This window comes from Microtus oregoni, unplaced genomic scaffold, assembly GCF_018167655.1.
Source record: "Microtus oregoni isolate MIOR12 unplaced genomic scaffold, Mior012 000092F_ref0000046, whole genome shotgun sequence".
Taxonomy (NCBI): Eukaryota; Metazoa; Chordata; class Mammalia; order Rodentia; family Cricetidae; genus Microtus; species Microtus oregoni.
Window position 1 is genome coordinate 358483 of NW_024544604.1, and position 25340 is coordinate 383822.

The window sequence follows — 25340 nt, forward strand, 5'->3', positions numbered from 1 at the left end:
AAGCAGGCAGGCACTGCATAGAACATATGAAGTAGCATCCTGCTGTCATCCCAACATCAGGGAGGTGGAAGAAGAAGGTTCCAAAGTACAAGGTTAAGGCTGGAGAGATGGCTCAGGAATTAAAAACACTTGGTGCTCTTCCACGACACAGGTTAGATTTTCAGCACCCACACAATGACTCAAAACCATCTCCAGTTCCAGGGGATCTGTCACCCTCTTCTGGCCTCTGTGGCACCAGACATGTACATGGTGCAGAGACTTACATGCAGATGAAACATTCATACAAATAAATTTAAAAAGGATGTCCAGGGCCAGAGTGTGAAATCAGTCTGACTCATAGGAGATACTATCTAAACGGGGTGAGGTGCAGAGCTGCCCTTGTCTTCCTGAGTAGCCCAGTCTCTGGAATCAGAAGGTGGCAATCAACAAAATTCCTAAACACCAGCCAAAGTAATTTTTGGATGTGGAATTAAAGTCCAGAAAAGTCCTTCAGTTATCCAACTCTGGTAAATGGCACAGCCATCTTCCTTCCCCCCGGGATGCCACTTATAACTGCTCCATCTAAGAGTGAATCTTCCCTGGGTGACCAGCAAGTCAATGAGTGATGGGCAAGCACAGTGACACTGACACTACTTTCTGACAGTTTTCAGTCTTCTCACCCTAGAGTTCAGCTGGGACAGGCTGAGACCCTTTAGTAGTCTTCATCTTTAGTAGCTCTGACTGACCTAGAACTCTGCTATGTAGACCAGGCTGGCCTTGAACTCAGAACTCCACCTGCCTCTGACTCCCATTTGGGGATAAAAGGCTTGTGTCACCACCATGCCTGGTGAGACTCCTATTCTGTGGTAGGTAATCATTTTATCATGAATTATATTATTTAATTTCCAATAGAGCCAATCTAGCTGCCTGCTTCAATTTTAGATTTTTTGGGGGGTGATGGATGGACAGTTCGTTTGATGACAATCCCTCCACCCCACCGCTTTCTTCTCCCCTCCCTTTTTTGTCAGCTGTGGTGGCTGGGAATGAAGGGTTTTTCAAAATAAAAAAAAAAGCTTTCTTCAGGTTTTGTAACAACTTAAACTTTATTAAATATGCAAGCCTGCTATAACTGCCAGTTGTACCCTTCCATGTCATCCTTGTGATTTCAGCTCCTAAGTTGTCCCTCCTTCCTTCTGGGGTAGAACAGTAATGTTCCTCGAGCAGGCAGTGAGCAGGGGCAGATTTACAACTGAACATTATAAGTCCTTTTAAAAGGATATGCACTTAAGTAAGCACTGTACAAAGGATATTCAAGGATGGGTTCAAGTGAGGCCACCCTCATCCAAGGTACAGGTTGCAGTGTACTAAGCTGCTGTCTGGGGCCTCAGAAGGCAGCAGCATGTTCTGGGACTTAGTGCGAGTGGGGCATGTCCTGCCCAAACTTGCTCTGGTGAGCAGCGCTCTTCACTTCCTGGAGATCCTGAGGGAAAAGCAGGGACAGGTAGATGAATGTGAAGGTGGCTCTTCTGTAACCACAAAGAGGCTGTTACCACTGAAGCCCTCAGCTACTGCATCTCACAGACTACGGATTCCTGCCAATACCCACAGGGCAGCCATGCAAAGGGCTCTGTGTTCTCCTCTTACCAAATGACAGAAGGGATATGAGGTGGAGAGGGACAGGGCTAACCACCCTTCCCAGGCTCACCTGGTGGTGGACATAAGCCTGGCAGACATAACACCAGGTAGACAGGTCAACACAGCTGAGGACTAACGGGTGCTCAGAGGCTTCGTGGTGGTGGACCATATGGGCACGGACATAGCGACTGCAGTACACCTGCGGTGGAAGGGTGTGTGTGAGAGCCGTACCAGCTCAAGTTCGCTGCTGAGCCAGCTTCTACCCGATCAATTCCCTTCTTTTGCTCCATACCTGATAGCAAGTCAGACACACCCAGTTCTCCTGGAGTGTCCCACAGGTCTTACATGGTTGGGCCGTATCCAGGCCTTCTGCAGGAATGGGGCATACTGCCACCAAGTGGGGACACCAGGATAGTGGGGTCACAGCATAAAAGACATCCTAGAGTGGGTAGGTAAAACCAGGTAAGGAAAAGATTCCACCTCTCCACATACATCACGTGTGTTCCTATCTGGAGGCGTGAATAGACAAGAAGCAGCAGCCAGAACCCCAGGCTCTCTCTGAGCTCACCTGGGCATTAAAGTTCCCAAATCCTTGTGTCAGCATCAAGCTGTTCATGTCCTGCCCTCCAGCTGCTTCTCCTAGAAGGTCCGCCTCATAGTCACAGACCTCCTAGAAACAGAAGGAAAAGATGTATTTGAGAATGCCCAGTTCTCACTCCCCCACCCTCTTCCCAGGCGTGGCAGAGTTTACCAGAGCTGCACTGTTTAGTTTCAAAGTGCTGAGACACCCACTGAGACTGCTCACTGGGTCTGGGGACTGCTGGGCTGTGGCTCCCTGCACAGGGGAAGCTTCTGTAGTCTGCTTGTCTGCGCACGAGGCTTGGGGAGTTCGGATTGGCTCAGTTTCTCCCACAGGATCCTCGATGGTGTTCTGGTTAGGCGTATTTTTTATGGTTTCTGCTGAGGCATGCTGGTCCATTGTGGTTCCTCTCACAGAAGTCTCCTTTGAGGTGGCCTGGTCCAGTGAAGCTCCTCTGGCAGCCTGTTCTGAGGACTGGCCCTGAGCAAGCACGGCCTTAGCTGTCTTTGACTTAGTATGGCCTAGCAGAGATTCTTTTGCAGATGCTGCTGCTGCAGTCTTCCTCATGCCTGCTTCTGGACCCTTTCCAGAAGGTGTGGCCATTCCCTTAGCTGACACAGGATTGGTTGCTTTGGGCAGCTTCTTGATGACAGGCTTAGAACTGGGGCATTCTTCCTTGTCTTCCATCTCTGGAATAATGGAAAAGACACCTGAGTGTGAATACCACCCCTCTCCTGCCTTTACTCTCCCTTTTTTGAATTCTCTTATTATTTTCAATTTTCTTTCATTCTTCTTTTTCTTTTTTCTTTCTTTTTTTGTTTTTTTCGAGACAGAGTTTCTTCTGTAGCTTTGGAGCCTGTCCTGGAACTAGCTCTTATAGCCCAGGTTGGCCTTGAACTCACAGAGATCTGCCTGCCTCTGTCTTCCGAGTGCTGGGATTAAAGCACCACCACCACCGCCTGGCTATCATTCATTCTGCTTTTTCTTTTCTTTCCTTTTTTAAGTTTTCCCCCCCTTTTTTTAAGTTTTCCAAGACAGGGTTTCTCTGTGTAGCCTTGGCTGTAGACCAAGCTGGCCTTGAATGCACAGAGATCCGCCTGCCTTTGTCCCCCAAGTGCTGGGATTAAGGGCATGCGCCCCACCATTTGGCCACTCACTCATCATCCGCAAACTGCGCCAGTATCTGCGATGGACTTGGATGGTCTCAGTGATTGAGGCCAGGGCTCCTGGCTGTGGAGGTCGCAGTGAGGTAAGTGCAGGTGGTGGATCTCCAAGGAGGGAATGGGTGCAGGCAGCCATAGATTCAGAGATGGACGCCAAGTTATATCCACCCTTTGTAAAAGAGAGGGAAGGATTCAATGAGGGTTCATCAGGGAATTGAGGGTTAGATATCCTGGCTCTCCAAATTGTTCTCCTCCTTGTTCTAGAGGGTGATACCAGAGAAAAATGAGTGTAACACACATTTGTACACTGGGCAGCACTCACTGTGCGAGGTGGCTGTTGGGGGAATGTAAACTGTGCTGTCAAGTGCAAGACAACAATAGCAATACTAGTAACAGTATTAATAAACAATTGCTTACATTTGTTATTTGCTGTGAGCTAGACCCTATTTTAAATATTTTATGTATATTAATACAATCCTCACAATGACAGATGCTCAATCTATACAGAAGTGCACCCTTATGCCATACCTATCTTCACAGTGTTCAGGAACCTCTGACCTCACATCATAGATAGCAGAGACTTGACCCACACAAACGAACATGGCAGATCCATAATGAGTGCCTGTTGTGACCTGGGACAGGAACAACTAATATTCTATGTGATCCCCTAACTTGAGTTTCTTCCTGCTCGATCGAAACTTCTATTCTTTTTACACATATGGGAAGCAAGGCCCAGCACAGTTAGACGACTTGTTTGTGGTCCCAGCAATTGAAGAAGCAGGGCTGTTATTTGAACCTGGGCTCACCAAAAAGTTTGTGTTGTTGTGGGTGTGACCAAGGAATTGCGCCTAGGCCCTTGGTACATGCCAGACAGCACCAGCTCTTTCTGTTCCTAGCTCTTGTTCCTAACCAACATCCTTAACCTTCCATAAGAAATACTGTGCAAACCTAAGTGGGACATTGCATAAGCCAGTTAGATTCTCTGGGACTTACTGGTCTCATCTACAAAAATGGCACACAACTTTGCTGAGAAGGTTAAGTTAATGTCCGAAAGATGTAACAGTAGATGACAGAGCATCTTTCCAGCACACACTGGATGCCAGGAATGCCACCTTACTTAGACGGCCCCATCTGTAGATCAGGAAACCCAGGAACAAGGCTGGAGGCACCAGTCACTTTAAAAGGTCAGTGAATTTATACTCTGTCTCTCTTAACATGTTAGGAACAATTCATATGTGGGGAACAGCAGCCCCCCCAGAGGCAAATGCTTAAGTCTCAATTCTGCCATTATTAAATGTGTGACCTCAGACTAGTTACTATTCCACTCAATTCTCTGATTTGTTTTTTTTTTGGGGGGGGGGCTAAGGCTTTTGAAACAGGGTTTTATGGAGTGCAGGCTGGCCTCAAACTTGATATGTACCTGAGGATGACCCCATCCTCCTGCCTCCTCCTCCCAAGTGCTGGGATTATAGGTATGCACCATCATAGCCAGCTAGATCCCCTGACCTTGAGAGGGAAATGAGCTAAACAGACTGCCTCACAGTGCTGTTTTGCCAAGCAAACTTGAAAGACCAACAGAGCCAACTTTTCCAAACTGCCCTCCTACCCTGGAAAGAGGGATCAAGAGAGTTACCTCGAGGATGAGGATAATGCGGCCATTGGCAAGGCCCATCAGTAGGTGAGTAAGGTGGGCATAACCCTCAGGTGTCACTTGGCAGCCACCCAGTGGGTCCCCTTGTGCAGCATCAAAGCCAGCAGAAACCAGTACGAGTTCCGGGTTAAACTGCAGTAATCAGAGAAGAGAAACATGGGCATAAAGCTTAGGTAGGCAGTAAGTGATGAGAATGAGGGCAAATGAAAGCATGAAAATGCAGGTTCGAAACCAGAGGATGTGAGCACAGGAAGACAGAGGACCCAGCAGAAACAGACATGGCCAGCCTGTTAGAGATAAGGGTATACCTGCCAGAAACTCACAATCTTGGGAGACAGAGGCTGGAGAGATGGCTCAGAGGTTAAGAGAGCTGGCTGCTCTTCTAGAGGACTAGGGTTTAATTCCCAGCACCCACATGGCAGCTCACAACTGTCGGTAACTCTGCTGCCCTTTTCTGGCTTCCATGGGTACCAGGCATGCATGTGATGCATAAATATATATGCAGGCAAAACATCCAAACACATAATAGAAGTAAAAGTTTTAAAAAAAGATATTGTAAACATTATAAATTGACAGAAGGGGGTATGAGGTAGAGTCATGAGATAGATATGGATCACAGAGACAAAGAAACATGGAAACTCAGATGGCAAGAGATAGTGACAAGAGAAACAGAGACATGTCCTCTCTTACACACATAAGGGTCAAATATGGGACACACAGGCACATGATGCAGGCTTTTCTACAAATAATATTACTAATACAAATGTCATACACCCCCACTCGCAATCTTACAGTCCCACACTGGCAGGGCTGCAAATCATACCAGGTATACACATATACTCGGTTTCTCATGGGGACAATTAAGACACGGCCACCTCTGCATAGGCAGAGTGATGTGCAGCACAGTCACTACAGTTAGAATGGTCAGACACACCCTGTTCATGGTCACAGGAAGCAATTACTCACACATAGTTGCACAGACACAAAGGGTAGTCTCTGCTCCCCGAGCACAGCCATATGCATGCAAATCTAAAAGCACACTCCTGCGCCCAGACTTGCAGAGTTGCGTCCTCATGGAGTCAGTCACACATATGCCATTGGTCCTGCCTCCAGTTCACACAAAGGTAGGCCACCCCTGAGTCAGAGCACTCAGAGAGACCCAACAGAGACATCCAGACCCAGTCCAACAGACAAGGATGATGATCTCTGTCCAGCCTCCCACAGTCAGAGCATCTCTCTCAGGCTAGCAAGCACAATGCAGCAGCATTCAGTGGCATACAGCATCACACATATCACATAAAGATAAGAGTCACTGAGCAACATTACACACGTGTTCATCTCCTGCCTCCCTTGTACACACAGTTCCACAGAGACAGCATCCCTTATGGATGCCCTCACAACCATGCACTCATGATGGCAGACATCCAGAAGGCACACACACATATATATATACATACAGCCAAGACAGCTGCTCACATATAAAATGTCATATAGAGAGAACACTTACACACAGTCATATGTGCATGGTCAGAAAGATATATAAGGACATCACTGCCACCCCTGTCCCAACAGCCAACATATGATCTGGTAGTCAAACACACATGCTGAGGAGGCAGATAGTGCTGCCACCTACACAGATGTCACATAATGACCAGAGCCTTACTTCATAGGCAATGGGAAGTACCAGACGATGCCAGGCAGTCAGGTAGTCACCATCACCCATGCGGGGTCCATTCCAGGGCACATTGACAGTGAAGCCTGTACCTGCGGCTCGGCCTACTTGGCTGCTGGCACCCTCATCCCCCATGGGGAAGAAAGTGCCACGGTCATACCGGTGCAGGGATATGTATAATACACTGCCAGGGAGAGAATAAAATGAGAAGGCGGCCATGACAAGCTAAGGACTCCAAACAGCCTTGAAAGGATGGTTCAGCACCCTCCCACAGCACCATCCCGCTCATTGTCCCATCCCTCACCTGGGGTCATCCTCAAACATGTGCTGAGTTCCATTACCATGGTGAACATCCCAGTCTACGATCAGGATCCTGGGGAGGGAAACAGCTCCTTTTAGCAGTCTAGGACATTTAGCCCTAGGAGAAGGAGGGCTCTGGCTAGCTAGATTCCTGGGGTCTTCAGAAGCATTTGTTACCAAGTAGCAGGACTATGAGTATCTTGAGAAAACATTGGCCAGCATTTTAAGACTAAAAGCCCAATCTTGGTTTCTAAGGGCTTTTTTTTGTTTGTTTGTTTGTTTTTCGAGACAGGGTTTCTCTGTGGTTTTGGAGCCTGTCCTGGAACTAGCTCTTGTAGACCAGGCTGGTCTCGAACTCACAGAGATCCGCCTGCCTCTGCCTCCCGAGTGCTGGGATTAAAGGCGTGCGCCACCACCGCCCGGCCATCTAAGGGCTTTACTATGGGCAGAAACAAGTACTTGAGGCTAGGTCCTAGACACTTCTGAGGACTGACTAAGGAATAGAACTCCAGGCCTGGTTGGCTAATGTCACATGCCAAACCCTAAGTCTTTTGGAGTAAGCCCTGGAAGCCTAGGCTTGGGTTCTGTTAGAATGACCTGTCAAGGCTCAGGAATGTTGCTGTAATATCCTGGATCCTAGTCTATTGAGCATCTAAATGAATGAATGGGCTGGTGACACTAACACAAGCCTCCTGTCCCGTCTGTGGTCAAGTGCTACCCAGTGGACCCTTGCTTGTTTCTATGAAAGCTCCTGGGCTGTGCATGGATCTGCCAAGTAAGACTGAATGGGAAAGCAGTGTCCAGATTTCTTCCAAGATCATGCTTTGGGGTCTCTGGAGAGCCCTTACCGCAGGGCACGTCCGGCAATGACTTGGGCATGGCGAGCAGCTACAGCGACAGAGTTGAAAAAGCAGAAACCACAAGCAGCATCCCGCTCTGCATGGTGTCCCGGAGGACGCACTATTGCAATGCCATTCAAAACCTGCAGAGAGAGAGGAGCGAGACTGGATTTCTGGCCCTCACTCTTGTCCTTTCTGTTCCTCCCTTCCCTTTCTCCTGTCTTCTCTACCGGCTACCAGGGTACCCACTCTGGGGTGCACCTCTCCCACTGCCTCTGTCCTCCTAAGCAGGGGTAGGTGGTCCTCTCTATTTCCTCAGGACCTGATCTCAGGACCTCATTTCTTCAGTCCAACAGCACTGGCTCCAGAGAAGACGCACCTCTCCTGAAAGCACAGCTTCCACCAGGCGGCAGGCAGCGCCCGTGGCAAGCTGTGCGCAGGTAAAGGTGCTGGGGCAGATGTAGATGGAGTCAAAGCTGGAACCTTCACGGTGCAGCTCCCGGGTTTTCATCTTTTCTGTGGCCCGGATCCGCTCCACGTACTCGGCACTGGAGAGACAGAGGAACAACTAGCCACAAGCATATCCCCAGATAAGAATTTGGACCTCTCTAGGTGAGCAGTAGCTCTACCCACCTTGGAGGAGAGCCCTAGGCCCTACTCCTAGAACTTCCCTATAGTCCTGCATCTGGTCCACCCCAGCACAGGGTCTGACCTGTGGCAAGTAAGAAGCTCAGCATCCATGGCAGGCCGCACAGGTAGGATGAGGCAGCGTGCTGCAAGGCCCAGCTCCTCCAAGTAGCACATGATCCGTAAGATGCGCTGAGGTGTCTCAGGATGATGACTAGTAGTGGGGGGGCAGGGGTTTAGTGACTGAGGTGAGTGATCCAACCACCACTTAACCCAGGCCTCTGATGACATACTTGTCCCATAGGTTGCAGTGACTCATCATTTTTTCATCATAGACCAGCCCAGTGCGATCCTGCAGCACTGGCCATCTACATGTATCCAGTGGCAGCGTAGCAGCCTCCCAGCGGCCCTCATCTTCCTCTTCTACCTTGTCTTCCTCCACTTCATCTTCCTCCCGGGGCTCGACTAGAAAGAGGGGCTCAGATCACCCTACTTCCTGAATCTGGATCCCATCATATTCCGAGACAAATGTGGCCTAGACAAGGCCTAAAACCCACACAGCCCTCCCCACCAAGGCAACCCAGGAAAGCAAGAGGAAATCTGGAAGAGAATAGCCCCAATAGCTCATTCCATGTCTGATGCTGATGGTGCCCATTCCCCACCTGATCTCACAAGGAACTCCCAGAAGGGTTCATGGGCTTCTAGAGTGCAGGAGATCGAAGTCTGGGCACTGGGGGTGGGAGAGGCAGAAATGTGATTAAATGGTCCCCAGGCAGGCAATAAGGGCTCTCCTTTCCCATTTTCCCAGGCTCACCTTGCACAAGGTACACCAGGGGACTCCAGCATGGGGCAAGGGTCTCCAAGAAGGGTGTGGAGTGATGCACTGACACCCTTAGCCAGGGCATGGAGGTTATAGCCACCCTGGGGAAGGAGTTATTGGGGGAGGCAAGCAGAGGGTCAGATATTACCAGGGAAGGATATTGATAACAGTAACAATATTTGGGCACGTACTATGTGAAGTGACACAAAATTTTAAGGGTAACATCATTTGATTCATGGGACCGCGATGTAAAGTGATTATAGAGACACAAAGACGTATGAAGTAGTAAGGCTGAGCAAGGAACAACTTTACCAAAATAATCCCATTAAATTTTTTTAAAATCAATTATTTGCTTTATGATTATGAATGTGTAGCCTGTATATGTGTATGTGTGTGCCTATTAGATCTCCTGGAACGGGAGTTATGGATAGTTGCAAGCCACCATGCTGGGACTCGAACCCAGGTCCTATGCGAGAACAGCAAGTGCTCTCAACCACTAGGCATCTCTTCGGTCCCCAGGGACTTCTTATATACAAGAAAGTTCTTGTTTTGTTCTTAGTGGTTCTGAGAATGGAACCCCTTGCATATATCAGATAAGCATTCTACCTTTTAACTCTATCTCCAAGGTCCAAAAGATCTGTTCTTAGGCCTTCAAGTGGGCCAGTGAGATGGATCAGAGGATAAGAGGGCTTGCTACCAAACCTGATAACCTGAGTTCAATCCCCAAAAAAAATCTACGTGGTTGAAGGAGAGAACCAACTCCCAAGTTGTCTTCAGACCACCACTCACGGTACCCGTGGCTTAGTGTATATATGTGTATATACAAACAATAAAAAATATAAAAATTCTAAGCCTTTATCTACAGGGTTAGATAAAAGTGAGTTACTTACTTCCAGGGACAGAATCAACCTGCCTCCTGCCAGACCCATGAGCAAATGGGTCAGGTGGGCAAATCCTGCTGGAGTGGCAGCCATCTCTCCCTACGGGAACATGAAGCTCAGAATACTCTCCTTTGAAACTGAGAATACCCCAGAGAACCTGCCTTACCTTGGGGTCTCCTTGGAGGGCATCATATCCAGCAGCCACCAGGACCAACTGAGGCTGAAACTGAGGGAAAGAACACACTATGTGAGAACGCATGCCTTCATAGAACATCACCCCTCAGTGCTGCCCCTCACCCCCAAATTTCCTGACTCTCCAAGACCTCAAAGGCAACTGGCATCAGGATGTGCAGGAATGCAGCAATGTAGTCAATGTCCCGCATCCCCACCTGCAGACATAGAAACATGCTATGACAGTTGCCTTTCTTGAGCCCGTGGGAGGGCAGCACTAGGCTCACTTTAGGTGGGAAGACACTGACCTGGTTCCAAGGTACATTGATGGTATATCCTTGGCCTTGGCCTAAACCTACTGTGGACCAGTTAGAAGCTTTAAGGTGGGGCCAGAACCGACCTTGTTCATATCGGTGGATGGAGAAATAAAGGACACTAGAGGCAGAGAAAAGAAATGTTGAGGGGTTACATAGCATGTGTTAACTCATCCCCCAGCACAGAAAAAAATAAAGGAATTGAAAAAGACAAACTTAAGGCTCCCAACCTATAGCTGCAGGGATTTATTCAACAAGCTGTTTTTACCAACTACTCCATTCAGTCCCTCTCATAAGTTTTTCCAGTTCCCAATCTATACTCTCAATTCTTCTATTCATTTACCCTTCTATTCATTCACCAATTTATTCACTTTCCCATTCATTAATCCTCCCCCAGTGTTTTGCCCATTTTTTCTACATACTCATTGACCTCCCACCAGAACCCCCCTGTCACTAAATATTGCTGCCTCTCCAGTGTCCACCCAATTTCAGACTCAAGTCCAAGGTCTCAAGAGCTACTGAGTTGACCCAAGAACCTGGGCAATGATGACCCTGTGAGAAACTCTAAGTCATGTCTTCTCATTGCTCCCTCCAGTGTTATTATCCCAAGGTAATAATGGCACTGGAGGTCCATAGGAGTCTTGAGGGAACTTATTTGCAGAAGCCAGCTTGGGCTGTAAAGAGCCTCAAGTCCATGCTGGGGAACCTAGTGATTCCACTGAAAGAATTGGAGAGATGCAGAGGCCAGGAATGAGGGAAGATGGGGCTTGGTTTTGTGTGTGGAGCTAAAGTGAAGGATGCTGTCATGAAGTCAGTGAGGACAGTCCTTTTTCCTTAATATGTCACAAAGCCACCTCTACTACTGCTATTTCTTTTTTCTTTTTTTTTTTTGGATTTTCGAGACAGGGTTTCTCTGTAGCTTTTGGTTCCTGTCCTGGAACTAGTTCTTCTAGACCAGGCTGGCCTCGAACTCACAGAGATCCGCCTGCCTCTGCCTCCCGAGTGCTGGGATTAAAGGCGTGTACCACCACCACCCGGCTACTACTGCTATTTCATAGGTGAGAAAGTGCCTAAGGGGCGAGAGGGACCAACACACAAAACTGATGCTGGAAATGTTCTGACTGATAAAACCTGCAGGTGCAAACTGACAAGACACATGTACATGTTCTGGGTAGAAACGCATGATGAGGGGGCTGGACGGATGGCTCAGAGGTAAAGAACACTGGCTGCTCTTCCAGAGGACCTGGGTTCAATTCCCAGCACCCACATGGCAACCTCACACACAGATTTACGTGCAGGCAAAACACCAATGCACATAAAATAAAAATAAATAAAAAGATATGAAGAACAGAGTCTAGCTTAAAAAGGCATGATATTCAGGTTGACACTAAAAGAACATGATGGTCATATTCCAACAGAAAGTACACAGAGGGCGTGAGGGGAAGACAAAATGAGTATCTATCATTTATCTGTCCATCTGTCTGTCCTGTTACCATCTATCTGATCAACTACACCCTGCCTTGTTCTAGGAGTCTGAGGCAGCATCCCCCGCCTTTCTATAGGAAATGAAATAGTGAGCAGAGAATCTAGACTAATTCAAGAAAGACATCTTCATATGCTAATAATATAGCTATGCAATTTAAAAAATAGAAAATGATACTTAAAATTGGAGAAAAGTATCTTGAAATTGAGGAATGAAAGCCTTATAAAAAGCTTTAGTCCTGAGGCAACAATCAGTGAACCTGGCTGCATGGGTCTATGCTTGGTTCTCTGTGGTTGTTTAGCTTGGAGTTTTTGGTAGGACTCTTAACAGGAGGAATAGAGGGTGTCTCTATGTCTCTAACTCTTTTGCCTGCTTATGGGGCCCTTTTCCTCCTATGGGGTTGCCTTGTTCAGCCCTAATCTGAAGGTTTGTGCCTCATCTTACTGTGTTCGGATGACAGCCCTGGGAATCCTGCTCTTTTCCGAAAGGAAACTGAGAAGCAGTGGATCTAGTGGAGGTCTATGGGGAGGATGGAGAGGGGTGGATGGAGGGGAAACTGCAGTAGGGATGTAATGGAGGAGAGAACAAGAACACAAAGCACCTCTGGTCTGAGTGGGTAGAGGAGGATTTTTTGTTTTGGTTTTGATACAGGATCTCTACTATATAGCTCTGGCTGTTTTGCAACTTGCTACACAGACCAGGCTGGTCTTGAACTCATGGAGAACCACCATGCCCAGTCTGGATTATTTGGTTTTGTTTGTTTAATTGTACTATTTTATGTATTTGGCTTTCTTGTATGTCTGTGTATACCATGTATGTGCCCGGTGCCTGTGGAGATGAAAAAGGCAACTGGTCTCCTCAAATTCAAGTTCCAGACAGGAACCGCCATATGGTACTGGGACTAGAACCTAGGTCCTTAGGAAGAGCAAGCAGTACTCTTAGCCACTGAGCTTCTCTCTAGCCTTTAATTATATTATTTTCAAATTTTTGACACCGACAGGTAAATATTGACTTTAAACATTCAGTGAAGTACTGAGCAGGGAAGAGAACCTACTGGAGAGTAAGTGCCCTCAGGGGTAAATAAGCAAAGACCCGAAGAAACCCAACTCCACAAGAACCCCCCTCAGAGAACAGAAAAACAGCCTTTAATCCCAGCGCCTGGGAAGCAGAGGCAGGCAGATCTCTGTAAATTCAAGGCAAACCTGGTCTACACAGTGAGTGCCAGGACAGCCAAGGCTCATTTTCTCAGACATGATATTGAGGTTAATGCTTTTTTTTAAAATGCTAGGGATAGAACCCAAATCAAAACTGTGTAAAACCGTTCTACCACTGAGCTATACCTTTTCTAAAAAATAATTGCTAATTAAAAGATGCATTCTAGAATTCATGCAGAAATAAAATAGGAGTAGAGTAGTAGGTGTAGATATGGATGAAAAAATGGCCAATAGGGGGCTGGAGAGATGGCTCAGCGTTTAAGAGCATTGCCTGCTCTTCCAAAGGTCCTGAGTTCAATTCCCAGCAACCACATGGTGGTCCACAAACATCTGTATTGAGGTCTGGTGCCCTCTTCTGGCTAACTTCGTACAAAATAAATAAATAAATATTAAAAAAAAGAAAGAAAAAATGGCCAATGAATTTATTAATGTTGAAGCATTTAATCCAGGAATCCACAAACAAACAAAATAAAGAATACAAAACTTAAGAAGATAAAAACAGGAAAATTAGTTAAGCATTAAAATAGTAGAGATGACAGAAGGAGCCAGAGATTAAATTAGAAAAATAAGTGAGGAGCTAGAGAGATGGCTCAGTGGTTAAGAGCACTGATTGCTCTTCCAGAGGTCCTGAGTTCAGTTCCCAGCAACCACATGGTGGCTCACAACCATCTGTAACTCCAGATCCAGGGGATGTGACACATACCTTTATCAAGGCTGACGGATTAAAAAAAGAGATGTTGCTTAAGAGCACTTACTGCTCTTGTAGAGGACCCTGGTTCAGTTCCAAACACCCACATGGAAGCTCACAACCACCTTTATTAACTCCAGTTCCAGGGGATCTGACTCCCTCTTCTTACATCTGCAGAGTCATGCATACCCATGGCACACATACATGCACTTAGGCATACACATAAAAATAAAATTAAATCAAAGATGTATGCCCTCTTTCCACCCAAAAAAGACATTATTTTTTCCTGGTATTTGCAAACTGCAACCTAGTGCTTGGATCTTTTCCCACAGTCCCTAAACCTGAGATCTGTATCACCAGACATTTTCTGTTTCCATTCTGGGGAAATGCTTTTTAGGAACACAGACCCATAAATAGCACAGAACAGTAATCTCATGATGGCCCCAAGAACAGCCCTTAAATTTGAGGTATAAATAGGTAAAAGTAGACATTTGAGGAAAGGCACTGATATAAAAAAGGACCACGAAGATAATTCAGTTAGCCTCAGAATGAAGAGACATAACAATATGGAATGGAAGGATGTAGAATGTTTAGGGCACTTCTAATTAGTTCTTTCTTTCTCTTTCTTTTCTTTTCTTTTTTTGTTTGCTCGAGACAGGGGTTCTCTTTTGAACAGTCCTAGTGGTCCTGGACCTCACTTTGTAAAACTCACAGAGATCCTCCTGCCTGTGTCTCCTGAGTCCTGGGATTAAAGGCGTGTGCCACCACCACCCAGTTCTAATTCTTATTCTATAAAAACTAGCTCAGCAAAGAGAGGGTATAAGAACAAGTGAGAAACAAAATGCTTGTGCTGATCAAAGGAATGTCTAGCTAGAGAGGTTGGCACATGTCTGCAGTTTTAGCACTTAGTAGGCTGAGAGAGGAGGATCTCAAGTTGGAGGCCAGCCTGGACTATAGAGAATAAGAATCAAAGCCAGTTTGGGCTACACAGTAAGACCCTATCTCAAAAGAAAAAAAAACCAAGAGTACATAATTCAGAGGGAGGATTTACAAACAGAATTGAGGCCATCTCTCAGGACACTGAGCAAAAGTAAAAAGAGATAGAAAACATGAAATAAGCTGGATAGGGGAGGAGGGATGTCAGCAATTAAGAGATTTTTGTTCTTCTAAAGGACCTGCATTTGATTCTCAGCATACATGGCAGCTCATAATGATAAATCAAGTTTCAAGGGATTCAGCGCCCTCTTTTGGCTTCCAAGGGCACTAGACAAACACATGGCGCAGACATACATGCAGGTCAAATAGCCATACACATAAATTACAAAAGATTTATTTTTAAAAAGCTACACAGGGCTGTGGATGTTGGTAGCTCAGTTGGTAGAATGCTTGCCTAACATGCATGAAACCCTAGGTTCAATCTCTAGTGTCATATAAACTAGGCCTGGTGGCACATGGTATAATCCCAGCACTCAGAAGGTGGAGGCAGGAAAATCAAGAGTTCAACGCAATAAAGTCCAGACAATCCCTTAGGATTGAGGGTTTAGAGCCAGAAGTCAGAACTGAAAAGGCAGAGAAATAAAAATTAAGTTACAACTCTAAGAATAAAGTGGATTAGATGAAACTATGTATATGTAGCAGAGACACAAAAGAGATCCATTTAGAGGGGCAGATGTGGCAAAGGTCTTGGGCTCCCTGGCAGCTGTGTGGGAGAGGCAGAGTTGAGACCTGTTGTCAGCATGTAGCCTTCACAGGCAGAGAGGAAGGGACAATTATCCCAGACAGCTACATACTTGCCCTGACTCTGGACTATCAAATGGCTCCTGCCCCCACTTAAAAACAATAGGTCATCCTTAGCTATATACAGAGTTAGAGGCCAGTCTGAGCTAGACCCGTCTCAAAAAAAAAGTCAAATCAAAACAAAACAAAATTCCATAAAGGATCAAGCCAGGAGGTTTAACATCTAATAGGAGTCTGAGAGAACAGAGAAAATAATTATCAAAGATCTAATATAAGAACATGTACAAAGGGCTGGAGAGGTGGCTCAGAGGTTAAGAGCATTGCCTGCTCCTCCAAAGGTCCTGAGTTCAATTCCTAGCAACCACATGGTGGCTCACAACCATCTGTAATGGGTCTGGTGCTCTCTTCTGGCATGCAGATATACATGTAGACAGAATAATGTATATATGATAAATAAATAAATAAATATTTTAAAAAAAAGAACATGTGCAAAGACAGAAGGTGTAAGACTGCAGATGTAAAATACCAACCCACTGCTAAAGAGAAGTTAACAGGACCTAGAGTTCATGTGGAATACCATATGGGAAAAAGAGAAGAACCGAAAGCCTTTCAGAGAACAAAACAGGTAACTCAGAAAGAAGCGAAAAATACAATTACCATCAGCACCAAGTGCTGGAAAATAGTAAAGCAAAAAAGAAAGTAAAGAAAAAAGCATCTAGATAGGACCAAGGACCACAAGAGTACAAGTAATGTAATAAGTTGGATGGAAGGACCACATAAAACAACTACTACTTACAATATAATACTCCCTCTAGTGGCAAGGACTTAATTATTTTCTCTAGGAGGATAAACTGGTACCCTTCTGGAGTAAAGTTTGGCAGTATGTACCAGACCTTAAAGCATGTACCAGACCTTAAAGCATGTTGATCTGCCTGACTCAGCAATTCACTATTAGAAATTCATTATGCAGATATACCTAAAGATATAAATTATATATTTTTAATACTATTCATAGTAGAATTGTTTATACTAGCAAAAACTGGGAAGTATCTTGAATGTCCCAGGATTAACTGACCAGAAGTACAACCATGCAATGAAATATTCTACAAAGAATAAGATGCTTTGTAGCACCAACATGGTAAAAGTATCCCCAATAGTTAGATGAAATAAAGTTACCAATGAACATGTGGAGAATTGTCACATTGGTAGTATATTATTAATAAAGGTGACTATTTACATATGCATAAAAATCTATGAGGCTAAAACCTAAAGTGTCATTTTATGTGTATGTGTGTGTGTGCATGCTATGGTATGTATATGCAGGTCAGAGGTCAATTTGCAGGAGTTGGTTCTCTGTCTTTCCACCATGTGGGTCCTGGGGATCAAACTTAGGTTGTCAGGCAAGCACTTTTACCTGCTGAGCCATCTTGCCAGCCTCCTATTTAACAGTAAAGAACAGTTTGAAGTACTGTCATAATTGAAAACAAATGAAGTATTAATTTGGGGTCCACTCCAGCTTGGGGGTAAATTGTTAAACAAGATCTCCAAATACTTATAATTCAAACCCCACCTCTTTCACTTCTCTGCACGACATTGTAACCTGTAAGGTTCAGTTTCACCATCTGTAAAATGGGAACTCCACAGTTCTTGCTTCAGAGTAAAATTAGGAGATAGCAGACAACCAGAAAGCAGCACATTTCCTCAGTCCCGGCCAACTAAAGAACATGAATGCCCTTCCCTTCTTCCTAACACCTATGACTGGGCCTAACAAGTAGCCAGGAGTCCAGTATTTAGGGTGGGACTTGGGATATACCTGGGGTCCTGGTCAAAGGTGAACTGCGTTCCTTGACCATGGTGCACATCCCAATCCACGATCAGAACCCTGTGAGCAGGAAAGAGGGGAGTTTTGTACAGGGGATCAAGTGAAATATGGAGGAACAGCCTAGACCATGGTACCCCAATTCCATCTGTCATTTGGTGCTGACCTCTGAATGCGGTGCTTCTTTTGAGCATAGCGGGCAGCCACAGCCACATGGTTGAACATGCAGTACCCATCCATAAGACTGCGCTGGGCATGGTGTCCAGGAGGCCTAAGCAGAAAAGGGAAGGCTACAGGTTTGGGAGTCTTCCTCCCACACTCCCAATTCTTTCAGCATAGATTCTGTGAATCTGCCAGCAACTGAGTAACTGTGGCTTCTGAAGCTTCACAACCCCCAATCCAATGCTCTCACCAAAAAAGATTTAAAAATAACCATTAAAATGTACCCATATGCCAGGCACTGGTGGCACACACCTTTAATCCCAGCACTTTGGAGGCAGAAGCAGGCGGATCTCTGTGAGTTAGAGGCCAGCCTGGTCTACACAGAGCCGGTTCTAGGACAAAGAGAAACCCTACACAGAGAAACCCTGTCTGGAGAACAAAACAATACAGTGAGACTGTCTCAAAAAAAGAGAAAGAAACAAAGAAAATATAGCCATGCACCCATTTGGTATTGTGGCACGTGCTTGTAATACTAGCACTCAAAGACATTGAAGCAAGAAAATATATAGCTCAAACTCCTGTCTCAAAAAATAAAAAATGAAGTTGTCCACACATATTTTCCCATACCCAGCCATTTTGCTACATGGCCTTAGGTGAAACCTATGTAGTAAAAATTGCTATGTTCATAAATGGTCCACTGTTATTTGCTATGGTATTAGTTTGAAGCAGCAAATGACTGAAACCAAAATGCCCACCAGCATGAGAATGCCTAACTTAAAAAGTATATTTCACCACTGGTCAGTGGTTTAATACCAGCACTTGGGAGGCAGAGGCAGAGGCAGGAGGATCTCTACGTGTTCGAGGCCAGCCTGGTCTACAAAGTAAACTCCAGGACAGCCAAGACTGCTTCACAGAAAAACTGTCTCAACACTCTCCCTCCAACCCCCACAAAAAAGTATATTTCACAATGGCATCTCACTCAGGTATAACACATATTAAGAGAAAGCTTTCAGCCGGGCGGTGGTGGCGCACGTCTTAAATCCCAGCATTTGGGAGGCAGAAACTGGTGGATCTCTGTGAGTTTGAGGCCAGCCTGGTCTACAAGAGCTAGTTCCAGTCTGGAAGGGAGCACACTGTGTGCTTTTTAGCATTGGTGATTTAAAAAAGGAGTGGAAAGCACAAAGGCCATCTTCTGCATTTTATCAGTTCTAGAAAGTCAGCTGTGACAAGATGTTCTATGATTTTCCATGGCAACAACAAAACAGAAAATGCTATTGGCTAAAATCTGAGATGTCACGGTTTGTTGGCTACATTGGATTTCAAGATGTTCCAGATAGAAAAGAAACACATACCTGTGAATCAGTGAACTATGATACTTATTACTTACTCACAAGACTATCTGTGAGAAGACACAGAAGTTACTGGTTATAATGACTATCTTTCAGGAGCACATCCCCAAGGATAGGAGAGAATTTTTATTGAATTCCCCTTCATGTCATTTGACTCTTCGACCATATGAAGACATAGTACCCGAGCTAACACATTTTACATTTGAGAGAAGGACTTTATTTTTTGAGAAAGTAGCTTATGTAGCCCAGGCTGGCCTCAAATTTACAATGTAGTTCAAGCTAGCCTTGAATTCCTGATCCTTCCACCTCAAAAGTATTACCTCCATGCACCATTAGGTAGAAAGATTATTTTTAAATGTGAGTAGCAGCGGTGGTGCACACCTTTAATCCCAGCACTTGGGAGGCAGAGGCAGGCAGATCTCTGAGTTTGAGGTCAGCCTGGTCTACAAAGCCAGGACAGCCAGGGTTAGACATAGGAACCTTGTCTTAAAAAAAAAAACAAATAAAATGAAATAAAAATGTAAGAAGTCAAATGCTTGAGAGTCCTACCTGATGACGGCCATGCCATTCCGAATCTCAGCCCCCAGGACCGCATCTACCAGCCTGAGGACAGAGCCTGTGGCCAGACAGGCACATGAGTATGAATTCTAGAGACCAAAGAGAAGAAATGAGAAAGAAGTGGCCTATCAACTTAGCTTTCTTCCCACAGTGAAGTTGGCACAGACATGGGAGACCCCGGAATTGCTGCCCCACCCTGACCTCACAGTTCTCATGCATACCGGATGCAGATAGATGGAATCATAGGTGCCTGCTAGTATGCGAAGTTCTCCTTCATTCATGTACTGGGTTGTTTCCATCAGATCAATGTATTCCAGGCTGGGGACACAAGATAGGGGATAGGTCTGAGAGCCCTGTTTCCTCCCCGGCCATACCTTCTACAAACCAGGTCTCTGGCCAAATAAGACCTCCAGCCCACCTAGGGCATTGGTTGGGATGTAGGCCACGGTTCCTATTTCTCCTCTAGCCCACCTCAGCCCTTATTTTCGTTGGATTCACCCCCATTTTTGCCTCTTGGAGCTCAACTCAGATACTCTCTGCCAAGCTAGTTTTATGTGAACCACACTGTACTAGGCCTCTTCCTTTGAATTCCTACAGCCTCCTAGGAGCCTCCTGATCACTCTGCCAGACATTCACCATCAATTAACTAACCAGATTATAAGAACACTAGCCCATCAGAGGCTTAGGATCTTAGATGCTGTCAGGTACCTGACACACATATTGACCCTCCTGAAAAACTGAGATTTCTTTTCTTTAGGGTGGTTAGAGGCTTTTTCAGACAGGGTCTCATGTAACCCAGATTGAACCTGCTATATAGCTGAGGATTGTCTTGAATTCCTGATTGTCTTGTCTTCACATCCCAGTAATGAGATTATGGGCATGCAGCATCACACCTGGCTGGAAGTTAGGTTTTTGAGCAGTAACAGATTGAGAGACGCTCAGTGACTTGCCCAAGGCCGACCACAGAGCCTATGGGATTCTGTCCTGGTGAGGGCATCCTCTTCCCACCCTACCAAGCTCCCAAGTTTTCACCTGTGAACCAATATCAGCTCCTCCTTCTCAGCAAACCGGGTCTGGAGAGACATGAGGAATAAAGGGGCTAGAGCATAGGCCATGTCTTGGTGTTGCCAGGTCCCTGCCCACCACCCGCATGCTGGGGGGCTTCACCTGAAAGGACACACAGCGGTCCAGCAGGCTCTCCAGGATCAGCTGCTCTTTGATGGCATGGAGCCGCTCAGGGCATTCAGGGAAACTGGGGAGGTGGAGATGCAGTCATATAACCCACCCAGCCAAGTAAGACACTACGAACTACGTCTGCTTTAGCCATACCTCCCAGCTCGCCTCCCATAGTTGCTCACCTCTTACCTGTGCCATTTAGCCTTTCCTCTTGCCATTTCTGAAGTCTTACACTTTCCTCCCTGCTACTATTCACGCCAGCAGAAGCTCCAGTCTGAGCTGTCTGCCATGTCGCCATCTCAAGAACCTCCCTACCTCTACACCCCCTCCCCCAACAGCCCCTTCTGTAGATGGCAGTCAGACAGTGGTGAAAAGTCAAAACCCTTTTGTAGCTCCTACTCCATTCCCAGTAGGACCTGAAATCTTTATTAGAGCTGGAAGGCCCTAAAAACCGTGTCCCCATCCTTTTTCTGACCCTGTTTCTTGTCGCAGGCCGCATCCTTCACTTTATTTCACCTGTAATGGTCTCCTTGATCTTCAATTGAACACATACCTTTCAGTCAGGTCTGTAGACGTCAATTTCTTTTGTCTAGAACACTCTTTTCCATAATGACTCCATGGCTCACTCCCTTAATGTCCCTCCCCCAGCATTTTTATTCAAATGTTAGCAGTGCCTTCCCTGGCTGTTGTATTAAAAAAAATGACAACACTCCTTCCCCTCAAACATTCCTCTCCCTCCCAGCTCAGTTATTCTGCACAGCCCTGCTCTGACACTTTTCTTGATGACTTTGAAGGCAGTTTGGTTTACTGCTGTATCCCTCGCTCCTTAACAAATGGAGACCATAAATGAAAGCTTTTGACATCATGAGTTAGTTTTAGGTCAGGATCGGGGAGAGAGCCACTATATTTGTAAATATTAGTGAAATGATTAACAGACCATCACAGAGGCTGGTAAGATATCTAAGATCAGACAGGAGAATCTCAACAGTTGTGAAAGTTAAAAGAGGGATCAGTCAAGGGTAAAGACCCATGCCTAGAGGGTGTCTGGCATGCGGAAAGCACAGCAAGAGGACCAGTGTCGGCGAAGTGAACTGAAGCAAATAAGGACTGGCTGACTAGGTCACAAAGGGTGATGTGGAGCCAAATCATGTGGAACCTTAGAGGCCGGGATAAAGAATTCAGACTTTACCTTAAGAGCAATGCTCTGCTCTTGAAGTATTTTAAGGAGGGGAACATCATCTGAAACATTTTTTAGGCTTCAATGTGGAAACTAGAAGCAGGGGACCGATCGATGAGAGTCAGATAGCGAATATGTTTTGAACATAGAGCCAAAAGGAATAAGCAGATTCTTTTGGAAAGTAGAGCAGATGAGAAGTATATTTCAGTATAACTGTCTCTTTCTCAAGGGAGGCTCTGTGACTCTGCATGCTAACTAGTCTAGGGCCCTCTAATAAATACTTCTAGTCAAGTGCGGTAGGTAACTCATGCCTGTCATCTCAGCATTCAGAAGGCTAAGACAGGATTATCACCAAAGATTTAAGGCTAGCTGGGCAGTGGCGGCGCATGCCTTTAATCCCAGCACTTGGGAGGCAGAGGCAGGCGGATCTCTGTGAGTTCGAGGCCAGCCTGGTCTACAGAGAGAATTCCAGGACAGTCAGAAATACACAGAGAAACCCTGTCTCGAAAAGCAAAAAAACAAACAAACAAAAAAAAAAACCTTAACACTGTTGTTGGCTGTTTAATGACCTCCCCTCATACTCACCAATCAGCTGAGAAGGGATTTTTCTATTTTGTTCACATACATCACCAACTCTTGGCACACAATAGACACATCGATAGATGTGTTAGCTTAAAACAAAACTCTTTCAAGAATGATCCCCACCTCCCTAAATCATCTGCCTCCGGACTATGAGCCAGAATAAGAACAGATTCACTCTTGCTTGGTGGAGGGGAGGCAAATGTGTAAATTTTCTACTGTGGGGACAATCTGGAGGTCCCAGCCTCACCTGTCATCCCAAAGGCAGTGGAAGTCATTTAGTTGCTCATCAAACACCAATCCAGTACCAACCAATACTCTTGTCTCGGGGTCCAGATCCTGCAGGGGCAAAGAAAGAAACAGATTCATTCAGGTCCCCAATCAGAGAAAACACTGCATACTGTCCAGCATGGGGAAAATCATTGTTTTGTTTGGTAAAGAAGGCTAAACTGCAGCCAGGATTCTCTCACCAGCCCTTGAAGCCCCACGATCAGGTCTTCTTCAACTGTTTGGCTGAGCTTCTTCATTTTCCCTTTCTTCTTTACCTCTGCTAGATTGGGGCTGGAGTGGGATACAGTACCCTTCTTAACACTTCGCTTCTGCCAATCAGAGAGAAAGATCAGAGTCTGGACATGGCTGGCTGGCTTTCCCTCCCCCCACTCATCAGGGCCGGGCTGGAGCCTTACCAAGGTGGCGCTGGAGTCCTGAGGGGGCGACTGGGGATTGTGCCTACTCTTTCGCTGCCTGGTAGAAGAATCTTGGCCGGTGGAGGTCATGGCTGAAGGGCCTTCGCTCCTGGAACGGCTCTAGCAGGGGTGTAGGTTGGTGATGAGGTCCTTGGAGTATCCAGAGGACCCCACATCTCTAACCCTTTCCAGGCCCCGCCCCCATTCTAGACCGCATCCTTCGCGCTGTTCCCTACCAGTGCCTTCTAAACCCCGCCCCTCAAGGCCGTCTTCTGCCACAGAGGAAACCTGGTGTCTTCTGTTCTCCTGGACCTCGCTGCTTTTATACGATTCTCCTCCCTCATCTTGCCTTTTCATTAAACAAGGTAATCCCAGGCTCAATCCGGCTCTTCTAAGACCTGCCCTTTCCAATCACCGCCCCCCACCCCTCTACTTCCCAAGCCCTTTCATACCTCTAGTCCTCGCCCAGAACTCTTGGCTTCCGCAACCTGCCCTCTTCAGCCTATCTCCCCGGACAATCACAGACCCTTCTAGACTGCCAGGCCAGGCTGCAGTGGCCTCGGCACCACCCTTAAAGACCCACTCAACTCCACCTCCTATCGGGCCGAACCCGCACCTTCCACACCTTCTGATCACGACCCGATCCTTTCACAGCGTCCCGCTGCTCAGAAGACTGCCCCTTTCGAGCAGAATCCATTAGACCCCACCCCCTTCTCAGAGCCTAACGTTTAACCGAGCTCCCTCCGCCAGTTCCAAGCCACCGCCCCCTTTCCACACGGCCATCAAAGCTGGCCAATCTCCCCCTCCCCCTCCACCCCCCCTCCCGCCCCCTTTCCCCGCTACTCACTGAGCGCTGCCCCTTTCTCAAACTCCGCCCTTGGCTCGCACCGCCTAATTCCCGGCGACCTGTGTGGCCCCGGGCACCTGATCCCTTCTTTTCCATTGGGCTGAGTGTTTTAATTTGCCCGCCCACGTCCACCCCACAGCGCGGATCTAGCCCGCCTCCAACGCCTCTGGCGCACACCACACCTCTCGCGAGTTCACCTAATAGATGAGCGCGGATCGTTCTGCGCCTGCGCAAAGCATGACTCACTGGTTCGAGACCCGGATCTGCCCCTAGCGCTGCGCCCTCCCCCCCCCATCCACTGCCGCCATTGTTCTGATTGCGATGACTGCCGTTCTCAGTTCTAGGCCTGTCGTTTTAGGAGCCCTACGGACTGGCATCGGTCGTGCTGTGCACTGATTCGAGAACAAATCAAAGGAGGACGTTCAGAAGGGACATCTTGGGGACTCCTGCGCTGCGCTTGGTGATGACATAGTCGGGTGATTAGTCCGAGATAAAGGCTATGGCTATGGACTAATAAGGCCTGTGGCTGCAGGCAGCCAAAATGACAGTGATGATAAGCGTTGAGAAGTTTCTGAATTAATAGTCACTACCATGGTACGCAAGAAGTATCTCCAAATGCTAGCTATTAACATTCTGCGAAAATGGGTAGGGGCGCAGAAGGACTCGCTAAGTGACACACATTGCAGAAAGCCACAATTCTGTGATGTTTGCATTGTTACGGCTGCTTTGCAGACAACACACAGACTTAGACCTGCGATCTTGGTCAAGTCACAGCGTTGTCCTCAGTTTCCTTATCTGCAAAATTATGATGCTAGTACCAAGGCCAGAATAGACTTTGGAGGGACGTTTCTCCTGGATAGCAGCTCAACCTACCTGCCCCCTCTGCTGAGTAATCAAACTAATAGCATGTAATGGACTAGGGAGGGAAAATTGTCCCTGTGATTCTTTGGGACGCCCACCCTGTGTCTAACTATCACTCCCACAGGAGCCCAATTTGTCCTCCTGATCTCCCCTTCTCAGTCTCCCCCTCCCATTTCCTACTGGGCTGTACGCTGAAGCCCGAAACAAGCCTGGAGTTCTGCATCACTGACTAGCAAATACATTGACAGTACTGTAACCCAGTAGTTAGATCCACTTGCAAATGCTAGTTTCAGCCTCCTCCATTGCCTTAAGGGCTACAGGTCTAAATCTACACAAACTAAAGAAAATATATAATGATACATAATGAAGAAC

General features: G+C 46.5%; 1 protein-coding gene across 1 annotated transcript; it reads right to left on the bottom strand.

Annotated features, from left to right (window-relative positions):
* Positions 1–1264: 1264 nt before the first annotated feature.
* LOC121442644 (histone deacetylase 6-like) lies at positions 1265–24286 on the bottom strand. The gene is made up of 29 exons (XM_041644243.1): positions 24108–24286; positions 23261–23380; positions 23045–23173; positions 22825–22913; positions 20810–20894; positions 20675–20715; positions 19864–19960; positions 19634–19731; positions 17740–17844; positions 17568–17636; positions 10627–10753; positions 10471–10536; positions 10314–10373; positions 10157–10246; positions 9261–9367; positions 9109–9176; positions 8740–8911; positions 8532–8660; positions 8199–8367; positions 7829–7962; positions 6985–7053; positions 6672–6864; positions 4991–5140; positions 3352–3526; positions 2366–2883; positions 2183–2284; positions 1907–2053; positions 1685–1813; positions 1265–1459 (listed from the first exon to the last, which is right to left on the bottom strand). Exons 1-29 carry the CDS (start codon positions 24201–24203, stop codon positions 1391–1393), a joined length of 3603 nt encoding a protein of 1200 aa, XP_041500177.1. The 5' UTR covers positions 24204–24286; the 3' UTR covers positions 1265–1390.
* Positions 24287–25340: the final 1054 nt, after the last annotated feature.

Excerpts from the sequence above, each read along its gene's own strand:
- LOC121442644 (XM_041644243.1), bottom strand. The coding sequence starts at position 24,203 with ATGGAAAAGAAGGGATCAGGTGCCCGGGGCCACACAGGTCGCCGGGAA. Across the intron at positions 9,177-9,260 it reads CCTGGTGTACCTTGTGCAAG|TGCCCAGACTTCGATCTCCT; the intron begins GTGAGCCTGGGA and ends TCCCACCCCCAG. Across the intron at positions 2,054-2,182 it reads TTGGGAACTTTAATGCCCAG|GATGTCTTTTATGCTGTGAC; the intron begins GTGAGCTCAGAG and ends TACCCACTCTAG.